The 15,675-nt window shown below is 44.1% G+C and overlaps 1 protein-coding gene across 1 annotated transcript in view; it reads left to right on the plus strand.

Annotated features, from left to right (window-relative positions):
* The first annotated feature begins 720 nt into the window (after positions 1 to 720).
* Positions 721 to 15,675, plus strand: part of lmtk2 (lemur tyrosine kinase 2) — a 172,374-nt gene continuing 157,419 nt past the window's right edge. Inside the window, exon 1 of the mRNA XM_028814218.2 lies at positions 721 to 1,175. Coding sequence (XP_028670051.2) covers positions 1,091 to 1,175 — 85 coding nt within the window. The 5' untranslated portion in view covers positions 721 to 1,090. The remainder of the gene's footprint in view (positions 1,176 to 15,675) is intronic.

Here is a 15,675-nt window from a genome sequence, read left to right on the forward strand (position 1 = left end):
ACCCAAAACTGTATAAAATAAAATTCTTAAACTAATTATTTAATGTTAATCCAGTTCAGCATCACAGGAGTCGGAGAGTATCGCAGCAGCACTGGACTCAAAATAAGAGCTAAGAGCATACACGGTGCCAATGCATAGTGGTGTCCATTTACACAAACTCCCGCACAAGTCCAGCTGATAACTGGCAATTAATCTGACCACGATGTGGAAGTAGCCTGGAGCACCTGAAAGAAAATTCACGCAGACTAAGCAAGAATATACGATTTCTGCACGGATCCTTATCAGATACAATCCCCTAAATGCAGGATCCATGAGGTGGTAGGGCTAGCCACTGCGCCTCTGTGCCACCTTGAATGAGTTTGGATGGGTTAGAATATAGATGAGATAAAGACATTTATGCAGTTGTTTATAATAATCTTAGATAAACAGAGAAGCGCTTAGAAAAACTATGCGCAGGTTAAAGTCCGTCTACCACACCTAACCAAGTCGCATCAAAGTGCAGATTGCCGCGAGAACGCGCATTGCTTCACAAAGCCGCGACGCCAAAAGAACAGGGCGGGCATAATCAACACCCTGGAAATGTCTGATTGGCTGAAGGAAAACCAGGGAACAGAAAACACACACGAGCGGCCAGCAAGGCATCTTTCTTGCTGATTGGAGCCTCCTACTGTCCATCTCTGAAGTGGAGGGCGTGTCTCTTGATTGTGCTATTTGCTCCGCCCTCTGATATGACGAAGTAGCAAACATGGCGCTGTCGGGGAATGCTTGTGTTTGTTTAATTGTGCCCAACTGATTTCTCTGTCGATGTCAACGCCGGCCTTTCCTCGTTTCCTTGTATGTATCTTTTTGTCGTTTCGATAGTCAAACATGTCTGTCGCCTGTATTGCAGACAAGGTAGTCGTCCAGGAAAGGTAACGGGCCCTTGTCTTTTTTGGGGGGGGGGGGGATTCAGAAGGACACTACAGGTTGACTGGAGCGGTGTCTCTAGCTGCTGGTAAATTATATTTCACTATAAACGAGCAAAAGGATGCTAGCGCCTTGTCTCCCATTGTGACGCCAAGCCGTGTCTAAAATCGAAGCGGCGCGCCGGATGGAGGCTCCACTCGGACTCGGCTCCCTTCTGCTGCTCACCGGCATTCTGCGGCTGGTCGAAGGAGCGCCGCTGCTCGGGACAGGTGAGTTGGTCTTCGTCGGTTTTGGTGCATCGAGGGGCTCCCGCCTGGCTCGAGATGGCTATAGCTGATGTGTGTGTGTAACTGGTCCTACAACCTTGGGGTCTCAACTGCGGGGATGCGTTAAAAAGACCAAATGTGTTCGACCTGGTGAGAGACAAACTGCTGGGTTCAGGGACTAATTGGTTTAGTTTTGTGCAGCACAGCCCATCCCCGACATGTACGTTTTGGACTCGAGGTGTCTAATGGGTGAGAACACATTCCTCTGAACTGACCACCCCTTCTAGATAGCATCCGAATGATTAGATACTAATGATATGGGATCAATATTCCATGCATTTGATTCAATCCTCCAATTTTAAACTCCGATGAGCTTATGATCTTTGACTGCCATTGGCCAACAGTCATTTGCAGTCCATTCAGCAGAGGACGGCTTGTCTTTGTGGGGGGACTATTGCTGATAAGTCATCAAGTGACCCCTGAGTCAGATTGTACCTGACCGGTTCAGAAAGATGGTCCGCTACTACTGATTTCTAACTTATTGATGGGATGGCATGTGACTTGTCATGCTGTGAGGTGATAAAGTGCAAATCAGGAAGTCGTTCGTTGACTCCTATCCATTGACAGGCCAGTCAGTATCAGCGTTATCTAATGTTTAATGGTTTGGTCTGTGATTCTCGATAAGAGTTGGAAATTAACCTAATGAATATTTAAATTTATGTATCCAAAGTGACTCACAACATTTGAGACAGTAGTAGGGTGTTATTACGTGTTAGCTATAATGGATGCAATGAAAAGTCAAGCAAAATTACACCTTTTATTGGCAAACTGGACAGATTAGTGTGGAGTGGTGGCTCTGAGGCTAGGGATCTGCGCAAGTTTGCCGATTTGAATCCCATAAATGCCAGAAGTGACTCTGCTCTGTTGGGCCCTTAACCTGCAATGGCTTCGTCCCTGTATGACATTAACTTGTGCCCAGCCCTGCAAGCAAGTCCTCCAAACTTGCAGGGAAAACTTGGGGGTTGGTGGTAGGGTTTGTCAAAAAAAAACCTCACACTGAACCAGTGTGGTGCTGAGGTGTCACCTGAGGTACTCGGGCCACAGTCCAGTGGGTACGGCAACATCTTGTACTCCCAACCTCCCTCTGAACAGATCACGATATGCAAACTTTTGAGGCAACTGAGGACTGGGATTTTAACCAACAACCTCAGGGTCTGAAGTCCAAAGCCTTAACCACTGCGCCAAGCTGCCTTCTGTGGGACACTGGCATATACCTTTTGGGGACTGTAATTGGTGCTAAAGGTGGCTGTTGCTGACCAGCAATGATAGAGCACACCATTGGTCAGAGCCTTTTACCTGCCCGTACTGAACCTGAGACCCACTGGAGTTTGTCTGTGGGTGATTGAAATCATCAGATGATCGGAGTACAGCAGGTGCTGTACAAGGAATGACCAGTGACCACCATCTTGGTGTTCTACCCGTGGAGGTAGTCAGCTACTGGATCCTGGCAGCTGACACAGAGTGACAAACAGCAGAGCGACCAGTACATTTATGATGTGCCAGCTGGGCTACCCATCTAAAATGGGTTGAAGTCTAAGTTGATCGTTAACGTTGGCAGTGCACCATGCAATGCATATGTCAGGGGTCCCCAACTCCGGTCCTGGTGGGCCACAGTGGCTGCAGGTTTTCATTCGAACCCTTTTCTTAATTGGTGACCAGTTTTTGCCTTTTTCCTTTTATATTAATTGACTTGTTTTTTAAGATTTGTTCCCCTGAATTTTTTCATCGTTCCTCTGAATTGCTTCTCTTCTTTCCTTAAATGGCACCCAAAAAGAAATGAAATGTGAAGTGAGTGAGCCAACAGAACACCAACTAAGCCAGGGCCTCAAACTCCAACCCAGTTCACTCCAACCAGTTGCTTCATTAGGCACCGAGTCTTGTCGTTAATTAAACGCGTTCTTTAATCCCATGGCTTGTTGCTGCTCTCATTGTGTAATAGCAGACATTTCTGATATTGCTGATTTTCTTTTTTTTCGAAGAGCACCATGAAAATGTTTTGTGGACCTGAGCAGATCAGCATTCCTGAGACTTTCATCTTTCTTTATTTTCAGATATTGTATGATGGACACAGTTTGCTGCTCATGTCTTGGCTCATTTTGTATCTCCTTATTGTTTGGCTGCTAATTAAGAGCAAGTCAATTAAAATTAATTCAAAAGTAGTTAATTAGCGGCACAAACAGGTCACTAATTAAGAAAAGGGTTAGAATGAAAACCTATAGCCACTGCGGCCCTCCTAGACCTTGAGTTGGGGACCCCTGGTTTTGTCTCTGCTATATGCAACTTGGTATGGGATTCATAAATGCCCGTGTTGATGTTTGTGATGCGCCATCTGTTAGAATGGAAAATGTAGTGCATTTTATTACTAAAAATGTTTCTGATACGCCATCATTTGGAATGACAGAAACATAGTAACAGGATGGACACACAGACCCTTATCCTTATATTAAGGTGATCCATTTATAACAAACTAGAGAAAGAGCCCGTTTCGACAACGTAAGATGAAACGGGCACGAGTGGAATAGTAATAAGTATAAGCACCACAAACCTGATATAGGTGTATTGAATGAATGCGTAATTAGGCCTCGCGCTGTAGTCGAAATCGCCTTTCAGGCCTCTAGAGCTTTAATCGAAGTCACCTTTCTCTTTGAATTTTCGTGGCCGTAAATCCGCCACCTGCCCGCGATGTCAGTCTCGTAAGGTTTTTCGGGCAGCTGTGCAGAAGGCGACTGCGCATTCGGCTTCGGACAGACGTGAATGAGTGAGTGAGTAGGCTGGCGAATTATATATAAGATATGTTACAAGATTTTTTTCCAATGTGGATGACAGATGTTTTGAGGTAAGGTATTCACTAATCATGGCTCTGGCGAGTGGCATTGTGTGGCATGTTGATTAGCGCTTACTGTGTACACGTGACAACAATGACTCTTAAAAACTAATTATACTAATCAGTGAAAAGATAACCCACGCCGTTGCATACTAGTATTGAGGTGGTCCACTTGCGGCTGACTCCTGCCTGTTGGCCACCACCGATGGAGCAACGCATTTTTGTTGATGCAGTGATAGGACAGCTTGGCAGGGAACTCCGTTTAACCAGCATCATATGGTTACTTGGTCTACTTGGGTTCAGTTTCACTTTTATTTGTCATCTATGCCCCCTGTCCCCCCCCAACCCCAACAATTAAATTATTTTTTTTATGGTCAAACTAATGACATTAAATAAAAAAAAAAAAAAAAAGTGGTGAACCCCAATATATGCAGGGCTCATTACAAAGGCCATTTGCGTGGAACAAGAATTGAACATGTGGTTAAATATGGTAATGAGCAAAAATGTCATTATTGTCATGTGACTGAGCCATTGGTGATGTTTTATCCCTTGATTTCCAAATTAGGCGGTCATGCCTGTTTGGCACCTCTAAATAGGATGGTCCAGTCCTAGACCAGACCAGTGGCATAGGTTTGGGAGCATGTTTGCTGCACACACCCACACGACCCCAGTACAGCGGGGTGACACCACACTGGAACACTTTGAGGTTTTTTTTTTTTTAACGGTGGCTGGAGTGCCAATCCTGCCACTAACTCCTTGGTAAGTCGGGGTACCTGCTTGCAGGCCTGGGTGCAGATTCACGTCATACCAGGATGATTGAGTTGCAGGTTAAGGGCCTAACGGAGTAGAGTCACTTCTAGCATTTACGGATTCAAACTGGCAACCTTCTGATTGCTGGGCACAGATCTCTAACCTCAGAGCCAGTGGCAGGTTAGCAAGTAATCCTGCTGGCAAGGAGCAGATTGGTCATTTTCTGTAAAAGGACAATAACCGCTGGCAGGTAACTCGTGATAACTAAGAACAGGTTTGCTAGATGTTTTTCAGTTGCCTCCCAATGACTGTTATTCTGTACATATAATTCCTTGGTGACAAGCTGCTGACGGTTTAGGTATCAGCAAGTTGTCCCTTTCGTCATGCTTACCAGCGGCAGATTTTGTGCCTAGCTGTTTTCTGGTAACAGGGTGACCGGTGACTGTGTTACAAACTGGCAGGTGACTCATGCACACCAGCAGTGGGGTGACCAGTGAGTCATGTTTGTGAACAACAGGTAGCCTTTACGGCTCAGTAATGTGACACTTCGGCGTTGTGTCTCTCGGCATAGTGGCAGCTTTCAGGTGAGAAGGTTTAAGACTTAGCTTGGCATGCTTTAATATATAATACCTTGGTAAGAAAAGACCGGGCTGCGCTTCTGGTGCAGGGGGTGAGTGGAGTGTTTCGTTATACTAAGAATCTCGGGTCAGTCTCTGTTCTGTCTTTTTGCCGTACTGTAATTGTCTGTAGTGTTTAGGTTTCATAGCCTTCATTCTGTCATCCATTAATTCAGGGAACCAAAACCTGGTTGATGGCCATGTTACAGGTGTGTCTCCATTATAAGAATGAAAGCTAAAGGAGATTTTATTTATATATTGGATTTCTTCAAATGTAATGTATGCATATTTCCATACTTATCCTCGCTTTTAAAGGTTATGGCTCAGCAGGAAGGTCTTGTCCGCATTGGGCAAAAGGTAAGAACCAGCCTTGGATCAGGTGCTAATCCACTGCTGGACAGAGTAGTCCTCACTCGTACAGGTCAGGTTGGGGAGCATGCACTGGTGCTGCACCCACCACACGACGAAACAGTTTAGGATCCTGGTTGGCAACTCCCCAAAGGCAGACACGCGGTCCAGTCCCACTCCCAGGAAATGACCCTCTTTTTGTGGCAGCCAGGTGTTACATGGGCGACCCCTTGGCCTGGTCCAGCCACTCGGGTCCCCAACAATGAGGATCCTGTGAGCCAGATCGCACCACATGGCCGTAACTGACGCTCCCTCACGATGCAGGTCATGTGCCTCATTCGGGACTCTTGTGAGTAACACAAAGTCAAACCAGCGGCACCCAAGGATTGTCTGAAGAGACAGAGTAGTGAAGGAGTCCAGTCTTCGTCTCGGGTAACTGCATAGCGTCCATGTCTCGCAGACAGGAAGTGCCAGGACTCTAAAGACTTGGACCTTCGTCCATTCGCAGAGATATCGGGAGTGCCACACACCCCTTTATCAGCGACCTCCTGACCCCCCGATGCTCTCCCAATCCGTCTATTGACTTTATAGGAAGAGGTCACCAGTCATGTCTCACTCATACAAGGACAATTTATTGTTGCCAGTTAACATTCAGACTTTTGGGATCTTCAGTGAAAACCCGTGGACCTGGAGGGAAACCTACTTCTGAGAAATGCGCAGAGTCCACACAGATGGGGGACCAGGCTGAGATTCCATTCCCACAGACGAGAGAAGATGGTGGGGGGGTTTGGGGGGGTGGTGGTTACAATGCACGGTGCAGATCCTTCCTTGTTGTTGGAGAGGGTGCAGTGTCAGAAATCCCGAAATGGAACGGGCCGCTAGAAAGTTGGTGGTTTAATGACGTCCCACCAGTCAGTAATTGTGATGTGAACGGTGCCGTGTAGGGAAGTCTCTGTCACATTGAGCAGGAAGTGAAATGTCACGGGTAGTTCCCAGATCTTTGAGAGAAAAAAATGGGAACCAGACTGGTATTGTTTCTGCATGGTTTTGGTTTGTGGTAGCAAAGAGATAGGCAGACTCCATAGACAGTGCTTTATTAGTCCCAAGGGTGGAAATTAGTATTGGGGATTACCTTCAAGTCAAGTTGGAGAGCATGCACTGGTACAGCACGCTGCTGCACCCAGTACACGACGAAACACCTTGGGATCCCGGTTTGCAACCCCCCAGGCAGACACGCGGTCCAGTCCCTCCATCTGCCGCAGCCCGGTCCAGCCACTCAGGTCCTCAACAATGAGAATCTTGTGAGCCGGATCACCCTCGGGAGAATTGCGCCACGTGGCCGTAGTGCCGTAACTGACGCTCCCTCACAATGCAGGTCATGTGCCTCATTCGTGACTCCATTAACAACACAAAGTTAAACCAGTGGTACCCAAAGACTCTCCGGAGAGACACAGTACCAAAGGAGTCCAGTCTTCATCTCAGGTCACTGGATAGCGTCCGTGTCTCGCAACCATATAGCAAGAAAGGATTACCTTATTTATTTATTTTTTTCTCAATGCACTGTAACCTAAGAGTACTGAAGTGATTTAGCAAATTCCTGGGGCTTTCACTTCTGAAATGCTCTTACATAGTGAAGCTGACATGTTCTGTATGTGGTAATCCCATTCCTTTAGACATCAATTACATGACGTATATACCGAGTACATATTTTTCTTTTCACTGAAATACTTTTGCACATGTATGGTGGACATCGTAATGGATGGCACACGTGGGTTGGCATGCCGGCCAAGGTTGAGCAGGGACCTTTACCCGACATGGAGGCCAGTGTAATGGAAGATGTTGTCTAGTGAATATTTTCTCCCCAGATACACCAGATGGCAGCATCTCTGGGCTTCCATAGCCATTTAGATACCCACAGGGCATGCTGGGAACTGTAGTACCGGAGTACAGTCCTGTTGGTTTTCATGGGTATCGCCAGGGAGTGTTTCAGAGGTTTACAGTCCCAACTTTGTGGGACTGCTCTCCGACCCAGAGGTGCTTCCAATGGACCATGTCCTAAGAGTAAAGGAGCCGCTCTGAACCTTGATGATTCATAGTTGGGAGGCAGTGGGTGACACTGATTAGGAGGTTGGAAGGAGGAAGAGAATCTTTAATTATGCTGGTGTGTTTTGGTTGTTGCTTATTTGGAAAAGTGTTGGTAACAAATAAAAACCTTTTTGAATTGTGTTGGCTGCCATTGTGTCTGTGGTTTGGGACTCAGTGGTGTCCCCTTGTCGTCACAACATTTCTGTATTGTAGAACATGCACTTATTTTAAATACTCTGTACTGTTGATCAAAAGTAACAGGGATTGTGGAAGAGAAGTGAAAAAGAGAGTGCAGGCAGGGTGGAATGGGTGGAGAAGAGTGTCAGGAGTGATTTGTGACAGACGGGTATCAGTAAGAGTGAAAGGGAAGGTCTACAGGATGGTAGTGAGACCAGCTGTGTTTTATGGGTTGGAGACGGTGGCACAGGAGACAGAGCTGGAGGTGGCAGAGTTAAAGATGTTAAGATTTGCATTGGGTATGACGAGGATTAGAAATGAGGACATTAGAGGGTCGGCTCAGGTTGGATGGTTGGGAGACAAAGTCAGAGAGGCGAGATTGTGTTGGTGTGGACATGTGCAGAGGAGAGATGCTGGGTATATTGGGAGAAGGGTGCTAAGGATAGAGCTGACAGGGAAGAGGATAAGAGGAGGTTTATGGATGTGGTTGAGAGGGGACATGCAGGTGGCGGGAGTGACAGAGTAAGATGACAAGGACAGAAAGATATGGAAGAAGATGATCCACTGTGGCGACCCCTAACAGGAGCAGCCAAAAGAAGAACGTGCACTTATTTGCCTTGTAAAGCACCTTATACCTTGAGGAGTGTTTATGTAAAACAAACTTTATTTTATATATTAAGTGATCTGTGAAATCCTTTGATGCATTACTTATAATGAACATCAAATCATCGGCTTCTTTAGAAATGTTTACTTCCGTACAATCTGGCTAAGATGCTAATGGAGACCCTTCTTTAGGTCAATTAAGGTCAATTAAGAGGCAAACCAACCACTAAAGATCAACACCTCAGTTCAGTCTACGTCAGTGGTTCCCAAACTTGGTCCTGAGGACCCACTGTGGCTGCAGGTTTTTATCCCAGCCAAATTCACAATTAGTGATAATAATTGATCTCATTTTATTTAGCTGGTCTTTCTTCCCTTTCTTTTATTCGGACTTTAGAATAGCACATCATTGTGATTTTTACATTTATAAGACATTTAGAAATATATCTACTTTTCCTTTAAACACTTACCATGTACAAGTCGGGTCTTGAAACCCGAAAAATTGATCATAAAATCAGACTCCGACTTATACGCCTATTCAAAAATGCGACACTTAATTTTTTACATCTCCTTGCCTCCTCCGATCTCGCATCAATTTTCTCAGACACATCGAATTTTGTTGTAGCAGCGCAGTTACCAATTTCTTTCTGCACTTCAATGACTTTTAATTCAAAACCAGCTTCATATTTTCTTCTGATCGAATGCTCCATCATAGATAAGGGATGCACTTACGATAAAGGTGTATGAGGGTGTGAGATACATAAAACAAAAAACTGTACAAACGTTGCTTCGGAATATTTTGAGTATTACCGTGTGGTCACGTAGGCACAATAGAAAGAGTGAGAGAGGTTAGGAGCACACGCTGATACAGCGTATTGCCACACCCACATTGAAAAAAAGCCGTGTGCTCCATGTTTACTCTCTCAGGTGGGCGTTAGCATATCAGAATCACTTGGACCAATAGTTTGAGTCTCCCGCATTCGTCTTATACGGCTGACATTATAAAATAGCAGAAATTATACGGTAAAATCAAGTCCCGACTTATCCACGGGAGAACTTCTCCATGAGTATATACGGTTTTTCTGCCTCACTCTGCGCTGTCCATGCAACGCGGCCGCAGAGAGCTTAAACAACTCGGCACATCCACATAAAAAACGACAAGGGGTGAGCGAGTTTTCTTGAAGGCTTTTACTGGACGTACCTCGTTGTAAACTGAAATATATACAAAAGAAACATACAGTCATTTACAGGTGTACAATCAAAGACGATAAAGAATGATTTACAAAGCAATGCAGTACATAGCAGACAGTGTACATTAAACAGTAAAGCTTTAAAAGACACTTACAAGGCGAGTGGTTTCCACGGTTGGATCAAGACAAAGAGAAGCGTGTAGACAGAGGTTCAAATTGCTGCATAGCACAACTAACCAGACCCAGGGGTTTATATACGCTAAGGATACGTTTTGGACGTGACCAAAACAAGAGATAAAGGGGTGTATTGTATTCAAATGTTTATTATGGGACCTATGTGCTTTACGTGAGTTTCATAGACTTTTATAGCACCATTGTGAGTGTGGGACATGACTGACTGGTGTGTTAATAAATGACAAGATGAAAGGGGAGCACAGTTCAACAAATAACAGTCTTAACTAACAAGATGTGGGGCAGAACAACGGTACCTCTCTTTACTTGTTGTCCTATTGTTTTTTTTTTTTTTTTTTTTGCAGTTTGCACCCTTCATTGTATCCTAATAATGATAATTAAAAACAAATGGAACTGACAGCCAGGTAAACAACACTGAATGATGAAAGGCTGCAACAACTTTAGTGTCAGACCCACTAATTAGTAGATAATAAATTAAACAATCAGAACACCTGGAAAAGCAGAATAAAAATCAGGCTGAAAATTGTTAAAAAAATTGGAAAAAAAAAATATCCCCTTAAGTGCATTTTAACAACACTTTAGCAAGCTTAGTTTTGTTATTGCTCCATTGACTCCAAAACACAGAAACTGGGAAATTAACAACTCACTTAATTAGCCCACGAGTCCAATTAAAGACCTGCAGCAACAGGGGGTCCCCAGGACCGTGTTTGGGAAACATTGGTCTGCATCATTAAATCAGCCCACTTTGGTGTTCATGAGACCACCCTTTATCTATCTATCTATCTATCTATATCTATATCAGTACGCGACACATGTTTCGCCCTAATTCTGGCCTCATCAGGCGTACACACTCTACTGCACTCCCTCTCGGGAATCGGTCGTCAGCGCCAGAGGCGATGCCCCTAATGTTGCGCCACGGCGTGTGGTTCGTTTATTTGACAGCATGTAGATCGGGGTAATTACATTCACGGCATTCATAGTCTGTGTCACAATCTGATTATTTGGGTGGTTACCTACCAGGTAACGCTTGTGGTTGGTCAGCAAGTCTGCTAACATCCGCCACGGTGCCCTCAGTTGTGAGAAGCAGATCATAGAATGGTTGAAATAGTTTACTGTCAAATAATGCAAAGAATACGCGACACGTGTTTCGCCCTAATTCTGGGCTCATCAGGCGTACACACTCTAATTCACTCCCTCTCGGGAATCGAACCCAAATAATCAGATTGTGACACAGACTACGAATGCCGTGAATGTAATTACCCCGATCGACATGCTGTCAAATAAACGAACCACACGCCGTGGCGCAACGTTAGGGGCATCGCCTCTGGCGCTGACGTCCGAGGTTCGATTCCCAAGAGGGAGTGCATTAGAGTGTGTACGCCTGATGAGCCCAGAATTAGGGCAAAACACGTGACGCGTACTCTTTGCATTATTTGACAGTAAACTATTTCAACCATTCTATGATCTGCTTCTCACAACTGAGGGCACCGTGGCGGATGTTAGCAGACTTGCTGACCAACCACAAGCGTTACCTGGTAGGTAACCATCCAAATAATCAGATTGTGACACAGACTACGAATGCCGTGAATATATATATATATATATATATATATATATATATATAATATAAAATTTGCAGCTAGAGATCCACAAAGGGAGAAAAAAATGAATCACGTATCATAAAGTAGTTTTTATTCCTGAGCTTTCAACCCCTACCAGGGGTCTTCATCAGAGGATAATGCTTAGACTTGCAAGAATCAAAGGCAATATATAGCAAAACATTACGTGGAGGGGGTGGCTAAGTCGGTGTGATGGGGGGGGGGTAGTATTGGGTGTACAGTTTATTTATTATGTACATGTTCTTCTTAAGTTTGCATATGCTGGATTTATGTCCAAGTGTCTGTTGATGGCATTCTCATTTGATAGCCAAGATTTGGCCAGCTCTCTGGCACTTTTAGTACTGGCCTTAAATTTTACTTACATTGTCCCAGTTAAATTTATGCCCTGTTGATTTAGTTTGCGTGTAGATCAATGAAAGTGAGTCCTTTCTTCTGACGGCGTTGCGATGTTCCTGTATACGTGTTGCGATTCTTTTTGAAGTTTGTCCTATGTATACCGCTGAGCAAGAACTGCATGGAATACTATAAACTGCGTTTCGTGTTTCTGCTACCGATTTCTTGTTTTTAGCATTAAACAGGACCGTGCGCAGATTGTTCGTGGGTTTGTTTGCTATTCTGACGCCTGACTTGGCCAGGATGCGTGCTGTACCTTCAGACACCTTGTGGTGATAAGGGAGTGAGTGCCAGGTGGGGTGGGGGTTCTGATTCAATTCAATTGTTTGCTGAGTTTTTTGGCGTCTTCTGTGTATTAATGAATGTTTTTGAGTATCCGTTTGAAGTGACAAGGTGGAATAGATAGCGTCTCTCATTCATTTTTGTTTCCTTCGTATTACAATGGGTGTGGACACTTCTGAATAGAGTTTTAACACAGCTCCGTTTATGAGATACCAAATATGCAAACCATATCACAGACCTTCTCTTCCATTCATATATATATATATATATATATATATATATAGTAGCGTGTGGCCAGAGCGTTACCTCCCCTGGGATGCTAGAGGGCTGCATTGGAGTTGAAGTGTGGTGTAGCCCTGTTGGGATCCGCAGGCGCCACCAGGGGTTGCAGGAGCAGCTGAGCCCTTATGGGCAGTTCTTCTTCCACACCTGGATATGCTGCTAGAAACGAGTAATCAAACACCTGGAGAACTTCCGGGTGCATTATAAAAGGAGCCAGCGGCCACTGGTCGGGAGGAAAAGAGACGAAGGTTGACCCAAGGAGTGAAGAAAGAGACATGTTATTGTGCTGTGCTTGTGCATGGACTGTGTCATACTTGTGCGATCGGGGAAGGGAAAAAGAAAATAAAATCAAGAGTGTGCATTGAACTTGTGTCCCATGCGTGTCTGTGTCGGGTTCAGCTGGCGGTGGTAGGCCACAATATATATATAAAGCCAAATACCACTGACTCACTCATCACAAAATCTCCTGAACCATGAGGACTTGGGTCTTTGAAATTTGGAATGTAGGTTACCCTTGGCCCATGGGTGCTCGCTAAGAAACGGTTTTAAAAATTTTATGGGCCAAGCGCTGTCTGTCTGTCCACTTTACATGAAAGAATTGCTTAATGGATTTAGATCTGGTTGTTTTCTATAATTTGCTTGAACTTTCCGGTTGATTTTGCGACTTCTCTCATCGCGCGAAGTACTAGGGTTCTCTTTCGGTACAGATGTATTTATACAAATCCAAGAGAGTGGCTGTGGGCCTGGAGCAGGGGTGCGGGGTCTTTCTTATTCAGTCGCCAACCTCTGTTCGAGTTGGTCTACGTCTCGCCACGTGTTGGAGTGCACCTCGTCTCCGCTTAGCTAGCGATACCTGTTTGTTTAGCAGACATTATCATTTACAGATTGTTAAGGAATAACGTTTGACGTTTTTCAGAGAGAGAGAGATCAGAGTTCCATGTGTTTTAGAGGGTAGCTGCTGATTGGCAGCGATATCACGGCCATGATTTTTTCTCCCCACGCGGGGAATGCTCTCCCGTCAGAGCTGAACACGATCAGATACAGTGCCAATGTCTGTTGATTTTTAAAGTGTGTCCTGTTTCATTATTATGTGGGTGAAACCACGGGGTACAGCTAGTTTTACATAAAGTCCTTCAGGGGAATATCATCACAAAGTTCTTCAAACATTTGTTTTCTGTAGACTTAGCCTTCGAAGCTACGCACCATCGCTTTTTTTAGTTTGTGTTTTAGTGTAAACTTCCTCCCTGGAGTTCTCTCTAAATAAGACTTTCAGCCATGTGATGTAAGCCATGTTGGTTTGACCTTGTAGCAATGATAAAATTTTATATCACTGAAATTTAGCCTTTTTTGCCCAGTGAAGAAGAACCTTGTGTTTGAACTCCGTTAAACTATACGTGACCTTGATTTCTGGAAGTCTTTCGGCATTGTGCTCGTTGACATTTAGTTTTAGACTGGAGCAGTTGTGTAAGCTGTCATAAACATAACCTGCTTGTTTTGAAATTCGTGTGGGTGATAGGGACCGTCTTGAGACGCACGTTGGGATTTTTAAACTGGTTATACAAATTTGCTTCACTTTCAGCAATTTGTCATCGGGAGTTTCTTGTAAAATGAATGCCGACGTTTCTAATAGCTTAAGTTGATAAGGTGTCATTCAGCAAAGACTTTTTTTACAATAAGTAAACACGCTGGCCATTGAAAATCTACTTTTGCCTTGTGGTAAATGCGACTTGACGAGGGGAGTCTGCTCAAGCCGGGTATCGCTCTCGCCTCTCAGTTGTGCTTGTTGACAGTTAAATAGTTTTAGAGTTAGACAGTTTTATAGGCTGTCGTAAACATAACCTGCATGTTTGGCAACCTGTGAGGGTGACGGGAATTGGCGTGGCACCCATTTTCAGTTTTAGCACACGATTCAGATGTCTGGTGGTTATACGTGTTTGGCTAAGCTTCAGCAATTCCCCCTGAATGCGTTTCACATGTTTAGCAAATGTGAACATTTCCAGTGTTGGGTAGTCATTCTGGTTGATTAGATGTTATCCACTAATTTTATTATTCTAGCTAGAGGGGACACCAGAACCGAAATGCGCAGTAAATGCATGTGCTGGTCATTAAGATAATTTGATGCAGCTTGATCTTGGGTTGTTGGCATTTTATTGTCTGATGCAGAATGGCGTAGTGCAGTAAGGCTGATTTATTTATTTAGCTTAGTTTTCTGAATCCTTTGCCAATGCAATTAGTGACCTCCTTTTTTTTAGCATCAGTTGATTTTACTGACTGTAATAAAACTTAGTTTTTCATTTGCTTGCCGAACTGAAAATGGCTTTTTCATCCGCATTCAGATTTAACTTCCATCACTTCACCCTAAACGTTTTTTTTGTTTTTTTGTTAGTATGGCAAATTTGAACATCACCAGAACTGCTAATTTACAAACTGATGACATGGCACCGAACAAAAGGCTTTTATTCTCTTCATTTTGAACAGGGGTGTCGAACTCCAGTCCTGGTGGGCCGCAGTGGCTGCAAGTTTTCATTCTAACCCGCTTCTTCATTAGTGATCAGTTTTTGCTTCTGATTAACTTCTTTTGCCTTAGTTTTAATTAGCTTGACCCAGACTTCTTAGTTATTTCTTTTTCTTTAATTAGCAGCCAAACAATAACGAGAGACAAAACAAGCCGTCACATAACCCGCTCACCTGTGCCCATCACACAATGTCTGAAAATAAAGAAGGGTTAGGGTCTCAGTAAGGCTGATCTCTCCGGTCACTGAAACATTTTGACAGTGTTCTCAGAAAAACAGAATAATCAACAGTTTTGCAAATGTCTGCTGTGGCAGAATGAGAGCAGCAACAAGCCGTGGAATTAAATATCGGGTTTAATTAATAGCAAGAATCGGCTTCTCATTAAGAAACTGGTTGGAGTTTGAAGCCCCAGTTTAGCTGGTCATCTGTTGGCTTGTTTCATGTCTCATTTCTGTTTGGCTGCCATTAAATGAAGAAAAGAATCCATTCAAAGGACCAAATCCTTTAACATGGCTATTAAAATGAAGGGAAAAAGAGTTAATTAGCAGTGAAAACTGCTCACTGATTAGG

This window comes from Erpetoichthys calabaricus, chromosome 11 (assembly GCF_900747795.2).
Source record: "Erpetoichthys calabaricus chromosome 11, fErpCal1.3, whole genome shotgun sequence".
Lineage (NCBI taxonomy): Eukaryota > Metazoa > Chordata > Cladistia > Polypteriformes > Polypteridae > Erpetoichthys > Erpetoichthys calabaricus.